A 23,834-nucleotide genomic window follows, 5' to 3' on the forward strand; every position below is an offset into this window, starting at 1 on the left:
AAAAGGTGACCGATTAACATTTTGCCTGAGTGCATCTTGCAAAGGTAGCCGTACCTTGTTTGTTTGAATGGCTGCCTTTTCTTTTTTCCTTTGAAATGGGGACTTGGAAATAATTAATCTAAGAAGTCTATTGGAATGTTTGCAGGAGTTGGACTGACTATGTAACAAAATTGTGTGGTTAGCTTATCTGGTTGTGAAAGGCACAAGATATTGAGGTGAATAATAACCTGACACAGCACAGGGAACACTTTCTTAGCTGAGTTAAGGAAATCAGAAGGTCAGGATATAAAGCTATGATTCACTCTCCACAAACTGAAACTGAATTCAGAAAAATATTCAAAGTATTTCAAAATCTATTGTTGCACCCAAGAGAGACTAATGGTGCTGAGAAGTACCTCATTCAAAATGCCAAGTGCAGGAGGAGGTAGTGAACGAGTGATATCAGAAAATGGGAACATGCATCTTAATTGCACTATCCCTACATATTGAGTAGCAGTCCCCTTACTAATGGTTGGACATGCTAAGCTGTGGTTTGTTTTTATAACTACACTTGGCTGGTTTCATTGCACTAAGCAATACATCACAAATGATATACCACATGGCTAGGTTTATTTCACATGCTAAGCCAAACACACACACTCCACCTTGTGATTATCATGTGAACCTGTTCAATGGATAATTTTTAGCCTATTATGGAGTATTAGGCTAAGAGCTCTCCATCCTTTCCTGGAGTTTCTCCTCATATGCTAAGCTGCTAAAATGTGAATGAACATGTTTGTATAATTCTCTGTCTCCACAGCTAGACCACAAGGAAAGCAGCATCGCAATGATGGTTTCTCATTGTCTATAAATACTTCAGACAAAGATTTTTCACACACACTCATCTCCCCCACTTTAATCAATTGCAATAAGCACATCTGTTTGTTATCCCATAATTCTGTCGTTTCAGCAGACAGCCATTTCCTTGTATTTTTTACATTGATATACAGACTATAGAAATGCTGGTAAAAGTTGGAATAAAGGGGTTTTTTGGTAAGCAGTTTAACATAGAAGTTGTGAGATGGCTTTATTGAAGGCAAAGTTCTGGAAATGCAAAGAAATCTGAAATAGAAAGTGATTAACTTGAAAATTGTAGAAACTAAAACTGTCTTCCAGGTTTTGTGGAAATCTCCACCCTATCTTGCAAATCATCGATGATTTTTTTTCAAGCATATATATACCGTAGGCATATTTATTCTGTTAAATTTTATTTATGTGCTTGCTAATGTCAATAACTTCAGCCAGCAAACCATATTTCCCCCCTCCCAAGAAAAGGCAGCTGAAATTGGTTATGTGATTACACAAGCCATATGTTGCCACCACTTTCAAAAAAGAGACGGGTAAACACTATTTACTTTTTTGCTACGCATCAGAAGTGTTTCTCATCCCTTGAGGAACATGATCCAATTTGTCCATGGAAAAGAAAATAAACTCTAAACTGCAAAGCTTGGTGGATTTGTCAGAAATATTTGTGGTTCCTTACATGATAGTATCAGTTCTGTAAATGGCCAACACTTAGGTTCCAGATCAGTTTGTTCAATCTATTAAAACGAAAGGCAAGATGAAGAGAAAAAAAACTGTTCATAAATCCTAATCTGGAAAAAAAGGGGGTAGGAAGGAAGAGTTCTGTGGAAGAACCTGGCGTACAAAGCACTTCTATCTCACGCACAAAAAATGAGAACATTATTTGTGTAATTCATAACATCTTTCAATAATACTGTGTGCCATCAAGTGATTTACTATAGATCTGGGGTGTCAAACCTGTATTTGACACCGTGACGTCACCGTCACTACGTGACGTATCGTGACTTTTCCCCTTCCTTAAAATGGGGGTGGTTGTGGCCAGTGTATAATGCATCTGGCCCACAGATGCCGTGAGTTTGACACCCCTGCTATAGACAAATCCCCATTACCTCACTCATGCTACAAATTTTATTGGGTTCTGTTCCTATTATCTTCTATTGTGTTCAACTCTATTTTTTCAGGATATAATACATTCATGGTTAACTATATTTTTTGGAGTTAGCCCAAATCCCTGGGTTGATTTAATACCAAACTATGAATATCATTTAAGTGGCTAGTTTAGAGTTCAGTGTGCTGGGTGAGATTAGTTGAAGGGCTTAGCCACATGCCCTAAGTTCCTCCCGTGTGAAAACAGCTCACTAGTCTCAAGGTCAGGATAAAGATGTCATGCTTAACCTGCCCCAACCTACTGTGACAGCAGCCTCTACACATATTTTCTTCAACCATATGAAAATTAGTCTTTTTCCCTTGTGCCTGCAAGAGAGACGTTATGCAGACTGCCTGCTGCTCTTCATTTTCTTTTTCAGGAAAATCCCTCCAGTTACTTACTGTGCATTCTGTCTGATCACTGGTTGCAATCCCCCACAGAGGTTTAACTCAGGGATGCTTGAATAACCACTGAAACTGTGGTAGTTTTTTTCTTCTTCTTCTAACCCTAGTGACAAGAAGAATAATTTAACTCTTTGTCTTCTTTGTATTTCCCAACTGATAGACATATCGAGGAGGAAGCTGTCAAGTATTGTAGAGAGTAAGATGACTTTAATGAAGATGTGCAGGAATTGTTACACAGACAAAATGGGAGGAAGCATTTTTAAAATCTGCAATAGCAATAGCACTTAGACCAGTGTTTCTCAACCTTGGCAACTTGAAGATGTCCGGACTTCAACTCCCAGAATTCCCCAACCAGCGAATGCTTCATAGAGCTTTTACAGGCCCTCTCTAAGCAGTTTACAGAGTCTGCCTATTGCCCCCAACAATCTGGGTCCTCATTTTACCCACCTTGGAAGGATGGAAGGCTGAGTCAACCTTGAGCTAGTGAGATTTGAACTTGCCAAACTGCAGCTAGCAGTCAGCTGAAGTAGCCTGCAGTACTACACTCTAACCACTTCACCACCTCAACTCTTGATGAGATAACGTTCAGAAATGGCTAAGGAAAACATCTCTCTAATTGACTGAACTATTAGAAAGATGAGAAGTATAGGACAATCCTATTGGAGATATTGTATTATTACAGCCAGTCATTATAACAATGTAGTTTTAGTCTACTTAAGGAGTTGGTTTTTTTGGTCTGGTCTGCCTAATAGGTCTAACAAGTATGAGGAGGAGTGAATGGACAGAGACTCATACAAATGGTCCATCAAATGGAAACCACATGACTTCAAAGACATGAGCGAGTGGGATAAAGGGAAATTCACCAACCAAAGGCCATTTTAACATTTGGCCAGCATCATTGCCAAACCCGAAGTAGGGACTGAAATCTGAACACCATTTTTTAAAAGCTGATTTCATTTCCAGTCGATTTCTGCATGAGAGACAAGCAAGTTCTATATTGAAGAGTCCTGAGCATTAGTTTGTTTGCATTATGAGTTAGACACTCAAGCTGCTTCAACTAGCAGAACAAGCCATTAATCAAAAGTCCTATAACAGTTAAATCACAGAGTAATCACCTGCACAATGTAAAGTGCTCTTGTGAATTGCACAAGCAGGCAGGCAGCGCAGACTTTCAGTCTGGCTGAGAAAAATGTTGCCACAATGAAAATGCTAAATGTGTGGTTTCCATCTTCTTATAGGCAATGCTACAATTCAAAATGCCCTTTCAGGTTATCAGTTTATAAGTTCAGAAATATATAGCTGTTTGTTACACCGGCTGCATTTTTGTCTAAATTAGGAACTTAGGGTACAGTATATAATATTTTCCTAGCACACACATTATCCTTCCATTCTACACCACATTATGATCAAACATCAGTCTGGAAAAAATACTTGTGAGGGAAGTGAAACTGTCCATTTCCAAATTTACTTTAGAAACAAATCTCTAAGTAATCATGGTAAGCCAATTTTCTGTTTAGCTCTTTTGCCAGAGAAGTGATGATCTATTTTACTGGGTTTGGAAGGATTAATGTGTTCAGGCACAATGCAGTGCATTGGCATGGCATCCAAGCCAAACTTAACTGTTCTGGTTAGGTTACAATGTGGGCCTATCTAGCTGCAATATTACCAGGGCTTGGTTCCTGGGGGTTTGCAGGGGTTCGGGAGAACCTCTTGCTAAGTTTCTGTGCAGTTTGGAGAACCTCCAGATCCCACTTCGGGTTGGCCCCGCCCACCCCTCCCCTCCCAGGAGTCCCCATACGGTCCGTTTTGGATGCAGGAAGGTCGGGAAGGCCAGAAACGGGCCCATTTCCAGACTCTAGAGGGCCTCCAGAGCCTGGGGAGGCCGTTTTCACCCTCCCGGAGGCTCAAAAAAAACCTCCAGAGCCTAGGAGGGGCGAAAACACCACCACCACCATGGTGCAGGAGGCTGATTAGGCCACACCCACCATGGCCACGTTCACCCAGCATTCAGGCCTTGCTAAAATTTTTGAAGCCCATCCCTGAGTAATAGCAAAGAAGAAAGTAATAAAAGACATGGGAGATGGTCTCAGAAGTGATACTTTGTGGCTTGTAGGTTCCTTTCTTTCTTTTAACCTGTGCACAGTCTGTAACACTCTGAATATTTAGAGTCCAATAAGTCTGCTTTACTTTCCAAAGGGGAAATTCCTGTTGGGTTCTCCTGCAGAGAACGCTCATGGGCCTATGTGCAGTTTGGAGGCAAGCCATGTATGCAAAGGGCAGGCTTTGTTCACAACTTCTGTATAATATGGGAATGGGAGAAAAACTGTTAATTAGGAACTAATTAATTATTTCTAACTTTATTTGACATTGCAATAAACAGGGAAGAAGTCATCAGAACTAGAAGTTTCCTTCTATCTCAAAAGTTAGATATTAAATTTTTATGACTTAGCATGAGGTGTAAAATCTTCCAATGGCTGAAAACTGCTTTCTACTTCCCACCTCATGTTGACCCTGAGAGAACTACAATTATTCCAGATAGAGATGATTTCCAAATAGGACGGAAATGTCTAAGTAAACAACTGTGATAAGGAAGAAGATACCAGTTAGTTGCAGGATTTGAAAGAGTGGTTATTATCACACTCCAGTGACTTTGGAGATAGTCCTGTTTGCATGGGAGCTGACATTTACACGGATTGGGCACTAATAGCAAACCAAGGATGCCATCCTAAAAAGCCTTACTGTTCTCCCTACAAACCTTTTTTGGTGTCATAATTTATTCCAGGCATTTTAAGCTCTCTTAGTTATAGACAGTATGGATTTGTACAAGTCTTTGTTACTGTGACTGACTTACTTTCCTTCTCCTTGCTAAGGTCCCTTCTTCCTTTCTGAAACAAGAGTGAAATTAACTAGATAGAGCCCCAATGTCTAAATAGTTAAGTAGGGGTTTCAATGAGCACAAAGGAACAGGAGAAAGGCTGCATGGGAAATGTGCAGATACAACTACTAATTTAAAAATTCCTGCTTCCCAGCCAAAAACAAAACAAAACAAACATATCACCACCCCCCTTTAAATTTACTTTTCAACAAGCATATTTTCTAGTATTCTAATTTATAGGTACAGATGTAGTATATTTTAATTAGGGAAGAAATCTTATAACTGGGGATGTGCCAGCTTGGGAAGGGTGGAGCGGGAGATCAAACAGCTGGCTATGACAGCTGTTTGGGCTATTCCTGTCAAATGTCTCTAATACCCTGCAGAAACAGCTAAAATTGATCAGAGTTGGGAGAAGACGGTAAGGAACAATTCACATGTAATCTTTCAGTGCCATAACCATGCTTTTGTGGACTATGCGACTTGTACATCAATACCAGAGGTACAATGGGGAAACCTATTCTTTAAAATGCTTACATGGTGATTCATGTTGTACAGAATACTCCTGTATGGCTCACTGCAAGATCAGTTAAAAAAAAAAGAAAAGAAAAAAACCAGCCATACTACACAACATTAATTGAGAAAACATACCTCCAAGGTTCTACCAGATTACAACATTTAAGAGAAGAGTCCTGGAACATTCTCACACTATCACACTTTTACTATCGGGTGGGCAGATAACCTCAGAGGGAGGCAGATCCTCAAATAACCTGGCCCTCTGCTGTTTAGGCTTTAAAGGTGATAACTAGCACCTTGAATTGGACCTGGAAAGAACCTGGGACCCAGTGCAGCTCGTACAGCAGCACTGGGTCCCAGGTTCTTTCCAGGTCCAATTCAAGGTGCTAGTTATCACCTTTAAAGCCTAAGCAGCAGAGGGCCAGTATAATGTGGGCAAACCACAGGACAGCCAGACTTGTGCAGGCTTTTGCACTCTAGACTAGCTGTAACTTCTGGATGGTCCATGTGTGGAATGCATTGTAGTAAACCAGGAGGAAGATGTAGGAGGAGATATGACTGTAAGGCCTTCCATTCAACATTAGGCACAATAGGCACACCAGATGAATTTGTCTAAATATTCCCCTAGCCATGGCTACACCTATCTCAGGAGCAGAAGTTGTACCCCTAAATTGTGTACAGGGGAGTGCTATCCCATCAAAAGTCAAAGACCGCATCCAGGAAAGCCAAAAATCTAAAGCCACACCATCTTGCCAAGATCGAATGAGAGCTGGTTCATCCGCATCCCTCCTTCATAGCCTCCAGCATCTCCTGGGTGGAGATGTATGGGTGAATATCTTCAGCATACTAATCAGAGGTGGGTTCCTACTGGTTTAGACTGGTTCGGCCGAGTAGGTAGTAGTTTAGCCTGTCACGCCCCTGAACCGGTTCTATTGGCAGTGCCATAGGAACCGCCATCTTGTTTTTTGCTTCTGTGCATGCGTACTCCATGTTGCTGAATTGTCCAGCATTTTCATGCAGGTGTTAAGACAGAGTGGGGAAAAACCTCTTCAAACAAAGACCTCTGTCCCATAATACAGATTGGAATCAGCCATGAAGGAAAGGAGTCCTTTTCATTCCCTCACTTGCAACTCCAACATGGTAAATGCTATTGAAAGCCACTGATAGATCAAAGAGTGGGTGGATGGATGCACAACACACATTCCCATCCCAAACCATTCACAGTTCTAATGTTGCTTCACTACTGTATTCCCATCTGAAACCTGACTGAGAAGAGATCAGATAATCTGCCTCTTGGTGCTGGTGGTGGGTAGACCTCCAGGCCTTTGTCTCCTGAAACCTGACTGAGAGTTGGGTTGGGTGGAAAGAGGGTTTGGTGGATGACTATTGATTTATTACACTTTGTATCCACTCATATTAAGCACACATGTGTGTTCTGCTATATTCTTTCCAACAGCCCTAGAGAAACTGATATACCTCCTATTATTCTTGACTATGCTCTATATCGTATGATTCCACCTAACAGCCTTTGAGGACCACCTGGTAGATGGCTGCATTGACCCCAGTCTTAATGAAGCACAGTGGTCCAAAGTCCTGTTGCTCAGTGGTCCAAAATCCTCTTTTCTGATGAGAGCAACTTTTACATCTCATTTGGAAACCAAGGACCCAGAGTATGGAGGAAGAATGGAGAGGCCAATCAAGCACAGTAATCCCACGGTCATTGAACCAGGTTTTGGTGCCTTTGGCAAAAGTTGCTCTCATCAGAAAAGAGGACTGTGGACCACTGAGCAACAAGACTTTGGACCACTGTGCTTCATTAAGACCAGGGTCAACGCAGCCGTCTACCAGGAGATTTTGGAGCATTTCATGCTTCCTTCCGCAGACGAGCTTTATGGGGATGCTGACTTCATTTTCCAGCTGCCCACATTGCCAAAAGCACCAAAACCTGGTTCAATGACTGTGGGATTACTGTGCTTGATTGGCCAGCAAACTCACCTAACCTGAACCCCATAGAGAATCTATGGGGCATTGCCAAGAGAAAGATGAGAGACATGAGACCGAACAATGCAGGAGAGCTGAAGGCTGCTATTGAACCATCCTGGCCTTCCATAACATCTCAGCAGTGCTACAGGCTGATAGCTTCCATGCCATGCCACATTGAGGCAGTAATTGCTGCAAAAGAGGCCCAAACCAAGTACTGAGTACATATGCATGCTTATACTTTTCAGAGGTCCGATATTGTTCTATGTACAATCCTTGTTTTATTGATCTCATATAATATTCTAATTTTCTGAGATAGTGGATTTGGGGTTTTCATGAGCTGTACGCCATAATCATCACAATTATGACAAATCACGGCTTGAACTATCTTGCTTTGCATGTAATGAGTCTTATCTCTTATATTAGTTTCATCTTTTAAGTTGCATTACTGAAATAAATGAACTTTTGCTCGATATTCTAATTTTTCATACAGTTTCACCTGTATGTCCCCATAATTATTTATCAATATGCAGGATTTCTATGCTGCCCATTTAAGTAATTTTCTGATCTGCTGCTGAGGAAAAGTCAATGCTTATTAAGACAAAGTAAGTGTGACTCCTCCTATCTTGCAGTGGGATTTCATGAGTCATGATAAAGATACTGCAATAAACCCAGATGTCTACTTTGCCCCACGTTAATATCAACAATTTCACATAAAAAGCTAGAGCCTCCTTCACATACTCTTTCTCCGATAACTGTCAGCAATGTTTCTCTGGATTCTGTGTAGGAGAAACAGGCCAGAGTTTGTACACAATTGTCTTTAGTGGAAGACTTGATTATATAGCTTGGGGGATTAGTGTGACTCTTAAATTTCAAACAGTTGAAATTGCTAACCAATTCTCTTAGTTCAGGAAACAAGAACTAACATGAGAATCTTTCACATATAGCCTTCAATGGACAAAACTTGCTTCTGATTAAGTAAAATGTGTGCTATGCATTGCATGACATTGCACTGAGATTCTTTTTCCTGCTATTGTTTTCCAGTCAGGATGAATCCAAGGCAGAAATTATTACAGCTGGATCATCCGCTCAACTCATCACAGAAATAATAACCGCTGGGGTCGTGTGGATTAGACAATGGCAGGATCATTTCAGTGATAATAAAACTATTTACATGGAGATAACCTGATAGAGCAAACATACCCTGACCCTGGAAGACAGAAGGGCTGGGATTGTACTAGTAATTAGAGAGAGAAAACATTTGCCCCACTTCCTTATCATTCCTAATCTTGAATCTGAATGTTTAATTAGGACAAATCAACAACATCATAATTCAAGAGAAATACATTGGCATGTGCTACTTGCCTCTGCAAATAGCTGGCAGGTTTCATAGCTCATCTCAAGATAAACAAAGTCACGTTTGAACTCGTATAAGGTAAAATCTACAAGGGGGCTCCACTACAGGTGGTATTGTTTTCAATATGCTTAAATTGTTCATAATGATCTTGAGTGCATGAAGAAGCCACTCTTTGTTTTGCCTGCACAAATAAACTGTGATCTTAATGAAGAGTGGGGTGATTCCGTTCTCTGTGCAGCTGACCGATAATCTGTCCCACATTGTTCTCAAAGCCCTCTAATCTTCCAGAGAATTTTTTGTGGGCAGATGAAATTGATTGGAGCAGAGAGAGAAAGTACATAAAATTTTATTTGAGTTGAATTGCCTTAGGAATGTTTGTTTAATAAAGTTTTAAAATAATTAATATACAGGTGGTAAGGTTTTGCAATCAACCGTCAGTCTGATTCAATGACAATTTTTCTTATTTCTGTAAAAGGTTACAAATAAACTATTAAATTCCTAAGCAGTTAATAACAATCTGTAGGCAACATGCATTTGGGTACTATTTCAGAATAATTTAGAATTAAAATCATGGAAAAGTGGACTGTTGGGAAATAAAATTACAACCTGTATCAGATTGGTGGAGATCATGAAAAACTGTGTGTCTTGGATTAAGTTTGTTTCTGTGAGGTTCAAGGGTTTTAACTAATACAACAGGGTGGCTGCTTGGGAACTTAATGGTTTATTTGTAACCTTATACAGAACTAAAAAAATATTGCCTTTCTAGTATCCCCCTAAGCATGTTTACTTAGAATAATCTTTCCTAAACCAATGCCCTCCAAATGTCCTGGGGGCACATCTATAGAACACAGCATAGCATGGAGTAGATGGGATTGTAGCTATGAAGCAAACTTCTGGAGATTTGGGAGGAGAAGTAAATGAGAGCTTGGATGGGGAGATCCAGGTTGATCACTCTCTCTCAGCTCAACCTATCTCACAGCTGCTGTTGTAGGAGTAAGATTAGGGAAAACCTTCCCCTGCCTGTTTGAGCTCTCCGAGACAAAGCAGGATACAAATGCAATAAATGAATCTGGAACAGTGCCATATCTAAGACAATGGGAATGAGATTGGCACAGGATGACAGGAAGGACAATTGCAGGGCAAAGCTGGCTACATTTGGGAAAAATAAGGCAGAGAAGGAACCTGCATTCCACTGTTTTAAGAACAGTGCTAACATTTGTTGTCTATCCACCCCTATTCTACCATCTTTACTGTTTCCTCCTCCTTGCTATATTCTCTATATCTTTTAAAATCTGTATCTGTACCAGTAGAAATGTGATGTCATGTACCCTCTTTCCCTCCACTGGAAGGGAAAAAAAGAAAAGTGCATCAAAAACTCAGTCTGCTCTCATTTCCGTATTGAGGAGGAATTTGTGAAGCTTACAATAGAGGATTCGAGGGGGAAACTGGAATAATCTTTATGCACATTTGAAAAATTCCACATTGAAATAAGCTCCTTATTAACCCTGGCTGTCCTGATTGATCTTAGAAGATAATCAGATCTTAGGAAGAGAGGGAATAGAAAAACATAGCAAGAGCTCTGGGGGATCAATTTTTGATTCATTTTGTCAATTATTGTATTCCCATACTGGCTTCTGGTAAATTTAAAAGCAGAACATCTTTGCAATATTCTCTATTTGATCTTCAGGATTTGGTACTGACAGGCACACCACCTTAGACATAACTATTGTATTTTTTATCATGATTACTGGTGGTTAATCTTTTATCCTTCATGAGCCCCTCTTTAAAACACTCCAAACTGGTGATCACCACTGCATCTTACAAATTATATGATTCACCGGTGCGTTAGAACCGTTGCTGTTGCTGGGCTAGGATTAGGGTTAGGGCTAGGGTCAGGGCTATTTTAGGGTTAGGGTTAGGGTTAGGATTGGATAAGGATTAGGATTAGGGCTAGTGCCAGGGTTAGGGTTAGGGTCAGGGCTAGGGCAGGTTAGGGTTAGTGTTAGTGTTAGGGTTTAGGGTTGGGGCTGCTAGCCCGATGGTCCGCTGGCTCGCTGACGCTGCCTGAGAACGCTGTGGCTCAGATGTTCTCCCCCCCCCATTGTGGACGCAGTCCTTTTTGGTTTCACTCTGGCTGCCAGGGGAGCTGTGCTCCGACCACTGTCATCCCGGCCGTCTAATGACCATGATCGGCCTCGCTGCTATAACTGTTGCCATCTACGGCTTTTGTGCCTCCCGACCATCCCTGCCCCTACCTTCGTCCTCCGGACCATCATTGTGGATTAAGCCGAGACTTTTGAATCTATCTCCGGCCTCCCTGAGATCCCCGTTTGTGCTCCTGCTTGCTATCCTGCGTTTCTATCTTGGCAGAAAGAGAGGGCAAGGGACAAAGAGGACGTGGGCAGGGAGTTTGCTTTTTACCTCCCTCCAACTGACATTAACCCTCCAACTGTTCCAGACTTTTGGACCTGCTCTCCCTGTTGGAGAAGACTGGAACATTAGCTTTCCTCTTCCACATTAGGACGATTTTGCACGAACTTGAATTTTGCACTTTTGCGCAATTTTTTAAATGGTATGGGGAGTGCATGTGGTATGGGTGTGATTGAATGAATGTGCCCACTTTTATTAACCTATTATTGCTGTATTTTGTGTTTTTAACTGTTACGTGGGGACTGCTTGGGTGAATGGATGCGTATGTTTGAGAGGGCTGGGACTACAACCTGGTGCCTCCTGCACTGAGTGCTACTGCAGAAGTGTCAGGGGGCCCAGGCCCAATCCCAGTCTTAGGATGCTTGAGTTAAATGGCCTGCCAAAGAATGCGGCAGCTATGGGGGGAATGGGGACTACAGACACGGGAGTGGGCCGGAACATTACGGTCTTGACGGGGAGGGGCAGGTACGGTGGGAACTTTAGGGCTAGCCATTACCAGGAAAGGAGGGTTCGCTACGTCACAGCGATCTCTCCTTCCGGCCCTACTAGTTCCACTCCAAGGCCAGATGGCGAGAGTTGTCAGGGCCCTGGTCTCAGGCTGCTGTTGCTAAATGCCAGGTCTGTGGTTCCCCAGGCTCCCCTCGTCCGGGACCTAATATTAGACGAGGGGGCAGACCTGGCATGTATTACTGAAACCTGGCTGGGCCCTGAGGGAGGAGTCCCCCTCACTGAAATGTGCTCAGAGGGTTTTCAGGTGCTTCATCAGCCGCGACCCCAGAAAAGGGGTGGGGGAGTGGCTATCATCATCCGAAGGTCTTTAGTTCCTTGTAGGATCCCTGCTCCGGAGTTTGTCAGGTGTGAGTCCTTGCTGGTGAAGTTGGACCTCGGGGGTCAAGTGGGTTTGTTGCTAACGTACCTTCCTCCCAACAGCGTTGCAACAGCCCTCCCCTCGCTCCTCGAGTCCATAGCCGAGCTGGCGGTTGAGTTCCCCAGACTTATGATACTGGGGGATTTCAACCTGCCCTCCCTCGGTGATCACTCTGACGGGGTGCAGGAGTTCATGGCTTCCATGACAGCCATGGACTTGACCCAAGTAATTTGGGGCCCAACTCTCTCAGCGGGTCACACACTTGACCTCGTATTCCTCTCGGAACAGTGGAGATGTGATCTAGATTTGAGGGGTATTGAGATCTCGCCCTTGTCATGGTCTGATCACTTCCTACTGAGGCTTGACTTTCGGAAACCAATCCCCCACTGTAGGGAGGAGGAACTTGTCACGCCTGAGGAAGTGGACAAGGCCATGGGAGCGGTGAGTGCCTCCACTTGTATACTGGACCCGTGCCCCTCCTGGCTGGTCGCGAACAGCAGGGAGGTGACACGTGGCTGGATCCGGACGATAGTTAACACCTCTTTCTGGGAGGGATCCTTCCCACTCCTTCTAAAGGCTGCGGTGGTGAGACCCCTCCTGAAGAAGCCATCTTTGGATCCAGCCATTTTGAGTAACTACCGTCCAGTTTCCAACCTCCCCTTTGTAGGGAAGGTTGTTGAGAAAGTGGTGGCCTTTCAACTCCGGCGGTCCTTGGATGAAACCGATTATCTGGATTCCTTTCAGTCTGGATTCAGGCCTGGCTACAGCACGGAAACTGCTTTGGTCGCACTGATCGATGATCTCTGGAGAGCCAGGGATAGGGGCCATACCTCTATCCTAGTGCTCCTTGACCTCTCAGCGGCCTTCGATACCATCGACCATGGTATCCTTCTGCGGCAGTTGTGGGAGGTGGGAGTGGGAGGCACCGTTCTTCGGTGGTTCTCCTCCTACCTCTCGGACAGGTCGCAGTCAGTGTAGGTCGGAGGGCAGAGATCGACCCCTAGGCCCCTCAACTATGGTGTGCCGCAGGGTTCGGTCCTGTCCCCCCTCCTATTTAACATCTACATGAAGCCACTGGGTGAGATCATACATCGGCATGGGATAAAATACCATCAATATGCGGATGATACACAGCTGTATCTGTCCGCCCCGTGCCAACTCAGTGAAGCGGTTGAAGTGATGTGTCAGTGCCTGGAGGCTGTCAGGGTCTGGATGGGAATGAACAAGCTTGCACTCAATCCCAACAAGACCGAGTGGCTATTGATGCTCCCTCCCAAAGATTGGCTATGTACTCCATCTCTCAGGCTGGGGGGTGAAATTATATGCCCCTCAGAAAGGGTTCGCAATTTGGGAGTCCTCCTGGACCCGCAGCTGACTTTAGAACATCATCTGTCGGCTGTGACCAGGGGGGCATTTGCCAAGGTTCGCCTGGTGCACCAATTGCGACCCTACCTGGACTGGGAGGCCTTCCGAATCATCAGTCACGCCCTTGTGACCTCAAGACTGGACTACTGTAACGCGCTCTACATGGGGCTGCCCTTGAAGAGTATTCGGAGACTTCAGCTTGTCCAGAATGCAGCCGCGCGAGCGATTGTGGGTGCACCTTGGTACACCCACGTGACACCTATCCTCCGCGAGCTGCACTGGTTGCCCATTGGGCTCTGGACACGCTTCAAGGTGCTAGTCGTTACTTTTAAAGCCCTGCATGGTATTGGACCTGGGTACTTGAGAGACCGCTTCCTGCCAATTACCTCCCTAAGACCTATCAGATCCCACAGATTAGGCCTCCTCCGAATTCCATCTGCCAGCCAGTGGCGACTGGCAACCCCTCGGGGGAGGGCCTTCTCTGTGGCTGCTCCGGCCATCTGGAACGATCTCCCCGTGGAGATCCAGACCCTCACCACCCTCCAGGCTTTCCGCAAAGCCATGAAGACCTGGTTGTTCCGGCAGGCGTGGGGCTGATGAATTTCCAGCCCCATTTGAAGCTGTGACTGTTGTTGTATTTTAATTTGTTTGTCTTTTATTTTCTTATTTGTATCCCCTTCCCTCTTGGTTGTTAGCTGCCCTGAGTCTCTCGGGAATAGGGCGGCATACAAATTGAATAAACTACAACTAAATTAACTACAACTAGACCAATGATGGCAAACCTCTGACCACATATCAAAAATGACATTCATGTTTTGGGTGACACACCAAAACTGGTCAACTACTATTTAAAGCACACCCTATTCTCACACAGTTTTTGGAGGTTATGTAGGCTGTGTAAGAATGTGGTATATTCTTGCATGCCCTCTGGAAGTCACACAAGAGAGCTATGCTCTTGTGTAGCCTCTGGAGCTTCCAAGCATTGTGCTAAAGTGGGATGTCCTTTTGTGAGATTTTAAAAGACTTAGAGGCCCATGCAATAGGATGTGTCTGGAGCCTCTAAAAGTAATGTGAAAACAGGATATGCCACAGAAGATCATTCTCCAAAGTTGCTACAAGAATGAAGGTCTTGTATGACCTGGAGATGCCTCAATTCATATTTTTTTAAAAAATAAATAAATGTGTAAAGAATTGTTTCCCTTGTGTGTTGAAGGGGGGGGGGGGAGACACATGCCAGCAGACGCAAGTTAGGCATTTTCTGAATTTTTGATACACTGAGCCCAAAAGATTTCCCATCACTGCACTAGACAGTAGAGAAGTGTTTATTTTTGTTTTGAAAATGTCACTATCCAGCTTTATTGCATATGATCCTAGTCTCTAATATTTTAGATGTGAGAGAGTGTGTGGGGGGGAATATTTCCCTTTTTGCATGGTGCATGATTTCATATATCACATTCACGTCATATATTATTGGCATTGTTTTCTACAATAAATAGTTCAAATCTTTTCTTTTTAGAGGAGTACAAGCCTTCCCTTGATCATTTTTGTTTTTTAGCTCTTCATGTGCCATCTTCCCCCAGGTTCTTAGCTGCCGAGAGTTCTGTCATCAATATTTAAATTTGCATCTGCATAGGTGACACTGAAGCTCTGGGTCACTTACTGTGGCAAAAATTAAAGACTCTAGAACATTGTTTCCTAAACCTGGGTAAATTATGCAAAATTGGCTAAATGTGTTTTTTTCCCCCTTTGGACCCACAAACCTGTTACCCAATCACAACAGGGACATTTAAATAAGGACTTTCTGATAAGCGGGAAAACAGATTTTCTGATAAGCGGTGTGGAGTAATGAAAGAAAAGGTTTGGGAAACACTGTCCTACAGAATGTTTTGGCTGACCTCTCAGTAAATCTGTTAATCATTTACAGACAGAAACTTGCACTGCATTCCCCAAGAGGAGTCAATGTCAGACTTCGCTCTGCTGCTGTTTTCCTGATTTAATCAATAAGAGAAGTGGAGAATAATGCCAAGAGAAAGACTATCCTGGTGTGTGTGTATGTGTGTGTACGTATATGTGTGTGTATCCACTGAAAGATCAAGACCACCAAACAAGAAAAGTTTCATTATCTCAGACCATTGACTAGGCTGACCCTGATGGGTAGCCTTTAAAAAGTGACATCATGCTCATGGTACAGTAGTCCTCAACCTACAATTATTTGTTTAACAACTATTTGAAACTATGGTGATGCTGAAAAAAGTGCCTTAAGACTGCTCCTCATACTTATGACTATTGCAGTGCCCCTGTGATCAGAATTCAGGTGCTTGGTGATTCACAACAATTGAGGCATCCTGGGGTCACGTGATCACCCGTTATGACTTTCCCAAGTGGCTTTCAACAACCAAAGTCAAAGCAGGAAGCCATATTTGCTCAAGAGTCATGTGATTTTTTTTAAACAACAAAAATTGGTTGCAACTCACTGAACGACCATATCACTTAGTGATGAAAGTTCTGATCTGTCATGGTTGTAAAGTGAGGACTACCTGTAGAATATCTACAATAGTTGCCTCAAACATGTTTCTCTTTGGAGAAGGGATCATACTTTGAGTATTTCAGGAGTTGTTTTGATATCTCTAAGGCATTATAAAGGGATGCAGTGGCTCAGTGGCTAAGATGCTGAGCTTGTTGATCAGAAAGGTCAGCAGTTCGGCGGTTCGAATCCCTAGCGCTGCATAACGGAATGAGCTCCTGTTACTTGTCCCAGCTTCTGCCAACCTAGCAGTTCGGAAGCATGTAAAAATGCAGTAGAAAAATAGGGACCACTTTGGTGAGAAAGTAACAGTGTTCTGTGAGCCTTTGGCATTTAGTCATGCTAGCCACATGACCATGGAGAAATCTTTGGACAGGCTGGCTCTTCGGCTTTGAAACGGAGATGAGCACCACCCTCTAGAGTCGGGAATGACTAGCACATATGTGAGAGGGGAACCTTTACTTTAAGGGGTTAGAGTGGAGAAGATTCTTATTGGAATTAGATAAAAGCAGACACTACCATTCTAACTGATTTCTTGTGTCTAGACTAGAATCTAATAATTTAAGACACGTAAAGAAGTCCTTCATTTGACTGATCCTCAGTAATGCTTTTGAAGTTTTTCAAAATTATAGTTTTTCCTTTCTCCTACCACACTAATTTGAGACAAACTGGCAATGTAGAAAAAAGGACAGAAAAAATAATCCTTAAAATTCTTGTATGTTACGGTGTGAAATTAAAAAGCCACCCTACATGAACACACATTCCAAAGAGTGGCTTTCAAATAAAATGAACTCACTAAAAGTCTTCTGTTTTTCTAGGATATGATAAAAGTTTTGTGTTTGGGGGAAGAAGGAGGATAGAAGGACAAGTTACATCACTTATCCATATTCTTTCACAAGAATACATGGATTAAGAGGAATATTAGTTATTGGCAAAGTTCTTTTTTAAATTCAAATGTAATAAAAAAATTAACTTGTATTTTTTTATTTGGATTTATCATTTTTTTTAAAAGAACCATTATTTGGATCTTGCTAGGCTGTACTACTGGGATAATCTCAGCCACTTTCTGGAATCAGTAAGAGTTTTGATATGACCTAATCCAGGATTCCGTTGGTTAGATAAATGGCTATCCAAAATGAGAGATTCAGCCTATTCTGGAGGGAGTTTCCATTCTGTTTAAGGAGATCTGCAATTTAGAAATACTCCTAAGATTGGCGTTGTTCCTGAACTGAAATAGGTAGCAATTTTTACTTAAGTTTAACAGAGGTTTTGAGACAATGGCCTTGCCAAAGTTATACATCTTAGTTATATCAAGGTATGACTATTATATTACGCTTTGCTTCTGAAAAATGCCTGACTACTTTAGTTGGTCCAGAATGCAGTGAGCAATTTAGAGACAGTATTGATTAGAATGGCAATTAAGCTTTAGTAAATACTTAACATAAATGTGAATGTTGAGTCTTCTATGATCGTGGATTTCCATTTTGTGATTACCAGTATCTTACCTCTTTAATTAGCTCTCAAAATGTCTAGATTCAGTTCAAAGCTACCTTTAAATTTTCAGTTATTGGGAGGTGAATATTTGAAAGACTGTACAGACATCATCCTTTCCCAGGTATGTCTTGGGAAAGGGCTCCTGCACCTGAATTTACCTCGATTTAAGATGTGTGGATAGGCATAAAGATCTGGAACTTCTTGTATCTATCAAAAATGGCCTTTTATGGTCCGTCTTTCCTTAAACTCTCAGAGCAGAGAGAGATACAGATATTACATTATATTGGGCCTCCATGTATGAAGTTTTACATGACTTATAATATAGCTTATTTAACTGAAAATGGCACATAGGATATTAACTGTATAGCATTTCTTGCAACCAAAGTAGCAAATTATTTACCTTATCAAATTAGTTGGTTGTATCTCTATATATTGTCAGGAGGCAGTTCAATTTTTTGTTAGATGTGCCATCCACTAACATACTTTACCAAAGACATTAAAGGACACATTATTCCTTGCTAAATAAAACACATGTGTTGCCTCATGTACTTGTCACAATTACAGGCTACTTCAGGTTCTTTTATTGCTGTCCCTTTTGTTTTAAGAATTTGGGTTTCTACCAGTGGAGGGATTAAAATAATTTAACAACCGGTTCTCAGCTCTAATGACCAGCTGGGTAGGCGTGACTCGGTGGTCATGTGACTGGGTGGGCATGGCCAACTCAACATCACTCAAGTTGAAGAGCGCTTCGCCTTAGCTGTTACAATGTAATAAGGGTTAACCGGAGAGGCAGTTTCTGTAAGCAGGGCAATAAAGATTAGGCTAGAAACAACACCAGAATGTTTCCTTCCTGCCTTCCTTACAGGATTATCCCTGTAAAGTGGAAAAAAACAAAATGAGATTTCTTCTAACAACCAGTTCACAAACTGACCTGGGTACTTGAGAGACCGCCTGCTGCCAATTACCTCCCAAAGACCCGTTAGATCTCACAGGGTCGGCCTCCTCCGGGTTCCGTCCACCAGCCAATGCCATCTGGCTACTACCCGGGGGAGGGCCTTCACTGTAGCAGCTCCGGCCCTTTGGAATGAACTCCCCGCGGAGATCCGGACCCTCACCTCTCTCCAGGCCTTCCGGAAAGCCGTCAAAACCTGGCTGTGCTGGCAGGCCTGGGGTTGATGAGTTCCCCTCCCCTCTCGACTGGTATGGCTGTGTGATTTTCGTGTATTTTAATTATGTGTACTGTTGTTTATGTTCCCTTTCCCCCCTGACTTGTTCGCCGCCCTGAGTCCCTCCTGGAGAAGGGCGGCATACAAATAAACCAAATACAATACAATACAATACAATCCCACCACTGGTTTCTACCCTGGAACAAAAAAGCAAAACAAAAAATACAAATAGATACTTCCTTAAATGGGAGCCCACCAGTTATCTTGGAACTTAGGGTAACTCTTAAAATTTCTAATTAGCATGGCTAGTGAATAGTAACTCTGGGAATTGTAGTCATAATGTACAGTATCTGGAGGGCATGAAATTCAAAAGATTTCTCTGTTCAGCTTACATTGATATGGATTCTATCACTGTCTGCAATCCTGTCTCTATTTAAATATTCTAGCCGCAATTGGAGATTGCCAAGTATATAAACACTCTAAATTAGTTGATAAGATCCAAATGCCCTTATGTTTTTTTTTCTCCCATTCAAATGTGTCTGATTCTCAGAGGCTGCCTGGACATGCCTCTGCAGTTTTCTTGGCTAGCTTTTTCTCAGGTAGTTTGCCCTTTCAAAAGATCCATCCATCCCCATCTGGCTTTGTGCCCAAAGTGGTATTAAAATTCAGTCTTCCAATTTCTAGTCTGATGCCTTAATCACTAAACTAAACTGGCTCTTGTTTATTATGGCGAAGAGATTGAAAGTATTCCTAAGTTTTAAATAAAAGCTGATACAGTAGTTGCTTCATACAAAACAACTAATTACTTCTAATGGGCAAAATTCAAGCTTGACATCAAGGAAAGAAGCTTATATAGACTCAAATGTGGAAAAACAAGAAACTGGAAGGGCTGGTTTTATACAATTTTTCTGTCTCCACACCACTGGAAAAACAGACTATCATTTTTTATGTTAATGTACAGAACTGCCTGCTTCCTGGATTGCTCTTTGGAGTTTCAAGATGACTATGACATCTGGAATAAAATTAAAGCATCTGGAAAAACGCATCTGGAAAAACCCTTGGCTACATACAAACCTCAGATTCTCATTGAAAATGTGAAATGCCCTGAAATAAATTCCTAATTTCAAACCACTCATTTTAAAAGTTTAGCTGTTGAGGATGCTTGTCTTGCGAACAGGGTGGGAACCTAGCTAGGAAGGCGGGGAGAGGAAGGAGTGGCACAGACATATGTGAATCTGTCTTTGCTTATACATGCAACATGGGGCAATATGAATCAGTTAAAACTAGATTTCATTTGCATGTAGGCACAAGCAAGCAAATGGGACCCTGACAATTTCATTACCTCCCTGCTTAAATAATTAAAACTGTCATTTGGAATTATTTTGCCTCTGAATATGGAGGCTTCAGATGATCTCAGTGCCAAGATGTCTTGCTAGGCTTACCTTCATTCATGCCTTTTTCTAATTCCCTTTTAAAGCTTCCAAATTAAATGCTGACCTTCTGTGATACTGTATTGGGTATAATAAACTCGGCAGTGGACTGAACTATTTCATGTAACAGGGGTGAGTAGGAAGAACCACGGTACGAGGTGTTTTTTATTTTATTTTATTCCGACAATTTGTTTTCGGTCAACCAGAAGCATGAATATATTAGACCAAAAAAAAAAAAAACCAATTTTAGGGTGAAAAACTGAAGGATTCAAGGCGTTGGTCCCCACGCCATTCAATCTTTAGGTACCACCCCCGTTCCCCGGATCAATAGAATTTAGATTGGCTCCAGCCAAACAAAATGGTAATTACTTGCTGCAGCCAAACCGAATGGTCTTTACCGCATCTTTCAGCCGCAAATTCCGCTTATACCTTTATCGCCCCTTAATCTTCGATGGGTTGCCCTCAGTTAAAGCCACAGGAGAACTAAACCTTTCTCCTCACGGGCGCTGGATTTCGGTCTTTGCTAGGATTGCTTTTAAATTCCCCCTTAACATTTCTCTCAGAAAATGCCCCAATGACCATCTCGGCGGCCTTCCCCAGCCGCGCAGCATCATTGTTGGCAAAAATGGGAGCGTGTTGGAGCAAGAGGAAGAAGCGTAATTCTATTCCGTTTTCCAAAGCACTGCTTCCCCACAAATGCCGGGCGCAAAGCCAGACTCGCGCTGCGCGTCGGCCACAGAAGCGAGCAAATGTCCGGGTTAGGTTGGGGGTAAGCTCCGAGGGATGACTCGTCTTTCTTCGGGGGAGGGTCATTCATGTCCACCCGTCCGCCCCCTTGCTTGCTTGCTAACATGGTGGAGGTGTGCATACGAAGAGAGCGAGCACGCACGCGCTTGCTCCAACCCGGGCTGCGGTTCCTTTGTGTGTGTCTCTCCCTCTCCAGCAGGAGGACTGCCGTAGCCGTCTCCAGCCTATATAGCCAGGAAGGAGGGGGAGGGAAGAAGAGAGGGAAATCCCGATCTCATTTCTCGTCCTCTCCCTCCCCACCGCCGGGAGAGCGCTGGCACAAACGCTCAATGGACTCCAAGCACACACACCCCACCCCTCCAGCCTGCTTGGTGCAAGGCGCGCACGCGCCCCACCCACCCCGGGCTGCGGCTTCAAATCCACCCAACCCACGTTAGACCCAGCGCCTCCTTTTGCCTCGGGCAATTACCTGTCTGGAAACTCCTCCCCACGCCTTGATTGACGGCCTCGATCACGTGGCAGCGGAGGGAGGGGGGCGGGAAAAACTGGGACGACTGGGCGGGCGCTCGCACCTGGAGCTGGAGGGGAGGGAAAGAGAAAAAAAAACCGGACGGGGATGCGCTCGGCTGGGGCCACCGCCGCCAGCTTAGTCTCCGTTGCTGTCGCCTTAGCCGCCGCCGCCGCCGCCACACCAGGCCGTGTCCACTTCTCTTTCCCGGTGGTGGGGCCATGGTTGCTGCTGCCCCTGCAGCTGCCGCGGCCATGAGGAAGAGCTTCCTGGTGCCCGAGATCAAGCCTTTGGATCAGTATGATTTCCCTCGGGCGCGGAGCGCTGCCAGCTTGGCCTGGGTGCTCGCCAAAGCCTACGGCGGTGCAGGTACGACCGGTGGCATGCGGGGGGGAGGCGGGGAAGGCTGGTATGGTGTTGGACGATGCCCTCTGTTTTTCTTTTTCATAGAGAAGGCGGTGAGGGAGAGGGGATTACCTCCCTCGGGACGCTATTGTGACCCGATCTTTCTTTCTTTCTTTCTCGTTCTTTTTCTCTCTAGCAGCTTATTGACTGAGTGGTTTTTGTTTTTGTTTTTTTCATTTGAGCCGCAGTTTCTTTCTCCCTCTACTTGGCGACGGCTGGGAGAATGAATATGTCAGCCTCGCCCTCCTCTCGCCCGGCTTCAGGGATGCTCCACCTGGTCGCATCTGTCCTGGGGTGCGGTGGCAATTGGTTTTGGCAATCTTGCTTCCACCCCCCCCCCCCAATGCCACCCCCTTTTCAGGCGCTAACAATGAGCTCAGCTCACTTGCACTTTCTCAACCAGATAGTGGTCCGGGTGGGGCTGGCAGAGCCCGCAGTTGGGGGGGGGTCGTCTTGCGCCTAGGAGGATTACTTCCTATCTTTTCTTCTCACCAAACAGGTGTTTGCTTTTCCCAGATGGACGGAGGAGAGGTCTGGGAGATGGGTTGTAAGAGGCATGTGAGGGGGCCGTTGGGAGCACTGGGTGGGGGGCATTTGGCCATGTCTACTGCAGCTCCTGTCCTACTCTGCCATATGTAAATATTATCTCCTCCCTCTTCTCTTCTCAGTCGCTCCAGTGCCTTATACTGTAGCTTTGTGTTGGCTTTTGTTACAGCCTAATCTTCTGCAGGACTAGCAGGCTGCTAGGTGAGATCAAAGGCTTAGCAACACTCGCTTGGCTGAGCACCCCAAGGACCATGTTCTCCAAGCCTGATGGTATCATGGCTGCCCCACCCTATTTGGTGGCACCGACAGATCCTTGAACAGGAAGGCAATGTTGGTGTTTACCTTTGTTCGGCAATGGAAAATTCTTTGGGGAAAAGGATGCTACCAGCTTAAGCTATATTGCTTCACCTCCCCCCCCCCCCGGTTCATTAGCTTTTATGAGCAAAAAGGACGTAATGAATGCTTGATCCTTTGCTAGTGTGTCTTGGTGGGGTGTCTAAACAAGTGCAGTGGAAAGGCCACTGCCTCTTAGCATGGTCCTCTTCTGTCGTCTGGCAGTGCCAGGCGGCAGACTTTGCACCCAGGCAACCCCCTGGGCTCTAGTTGCGGTTCCCTTTGTCTCTGCTGGGCCTGGAATTAATGTTCTGTGAGGATTTGCAAATTGGCCATGCACAATGAAGGGGAAAGGAGGGGTAGCGGAAAATCCCTAGTGGGATTAACATCCTTGCTGTTCCTCCAGGAAAGTGGGCGTCAGTGGCACTTCTCTCCAGTTCTTGATAACCTAGATTTTGCTTTGCTCTCGTGATGTCATCCTTTCATTCTCTTGATTGCCCAAAACAAAAACCCAGTGCCCCAAAGAGGTGAGCCTATGGACATCGGATCCCTACTCATCAATCTCTCCTGAAGAGCCATTTCACAGCTCTCACAGTGCGATTGCAGAAAGTGATAGTGGGCTCATTTGAACCAAAAATGGCATGTGAGATCAACTTTAATTTTGAGGATTGTCAAACTTACGTATAAAAAATCGTGGCACGACATAACCGCGAACGTCAAAAGCGCACCGACAACACCGCGGTGCTAAAACCGCGATGTCAAAAGTGCGCCGACAACAGCGCGCCGACAGAAGCGCGATTTAACTTAAGGTAAGGTTTAGGGTTAGGTTTAGGGTAGGTTTAGGGTTAGATTTAGGGTTAGGTTTAGGGTTATTTTTAGGGTTATGTTACAGCGCGCTT

The 23,834-nt window shown here is 43.9% G+C and overlaps 1 protein-coding gene and 1 long non-coding RNA gene across 4 annotated transcripts in view; one reads left to right on the top strand and one right to left on the bottom strand.

Annotated features, from left to right (window-relative positions):
- Positions 1-847: 847 nt before the first annotated feature.
- Positions 848-11,480, bottom strand: LOC116502848. Its single transcript, XR_004254610.1, has 2 exons — positions 11,375-11,480; positions 848-2,497 (listed from the first exon to the last, which is right to left on the bottom strand). It is a non-coding gene; the product is annotated as an uncharacterized LOC116502848 (long non-coding RNA).
- Positions 11,481-21,746: 10,266 nt separating this feature from the next.
- CAMSAP3 (calmodulin regulated spectrin associated protein family member 3) overlaps positions 21,747-23,834 on the top strand; it is a 41,377-nt gene continuing 39,289 nt past the window's right edge. For 2 of the 3 annotated variants that reach the window (XM_032208539.1, XM_032208540.1), the window contains exon 1: positions 21,747-22,020. In XM_032208539.1, the coding sequence (XP_032064430.1) occupies positions 21,873-22,020 (148 nt within the window). In that variant the 5' untranslated portion in view covers positions 21,747-21,872. The remainder of the gene's footprint in view (positions 22,021-23,834) is intronic. The other variant, XM_032208541.1, reaches the window with a different exon arrangement.

Source organism: Thamnophis elegans, chromosome 2, assembly GCF_009769535.1.
Source record: "Thamnophis elegans isolate rThaEle1 chromosome 2, rThaEle1.pri, whole genome shotgun sequence".
Lineage (NCBI taxonomy): Eukaryota > Metazoa > Chordata > Lepidosauria > Squamata > Colubridae > Thamnophis > Thamnophis elegans.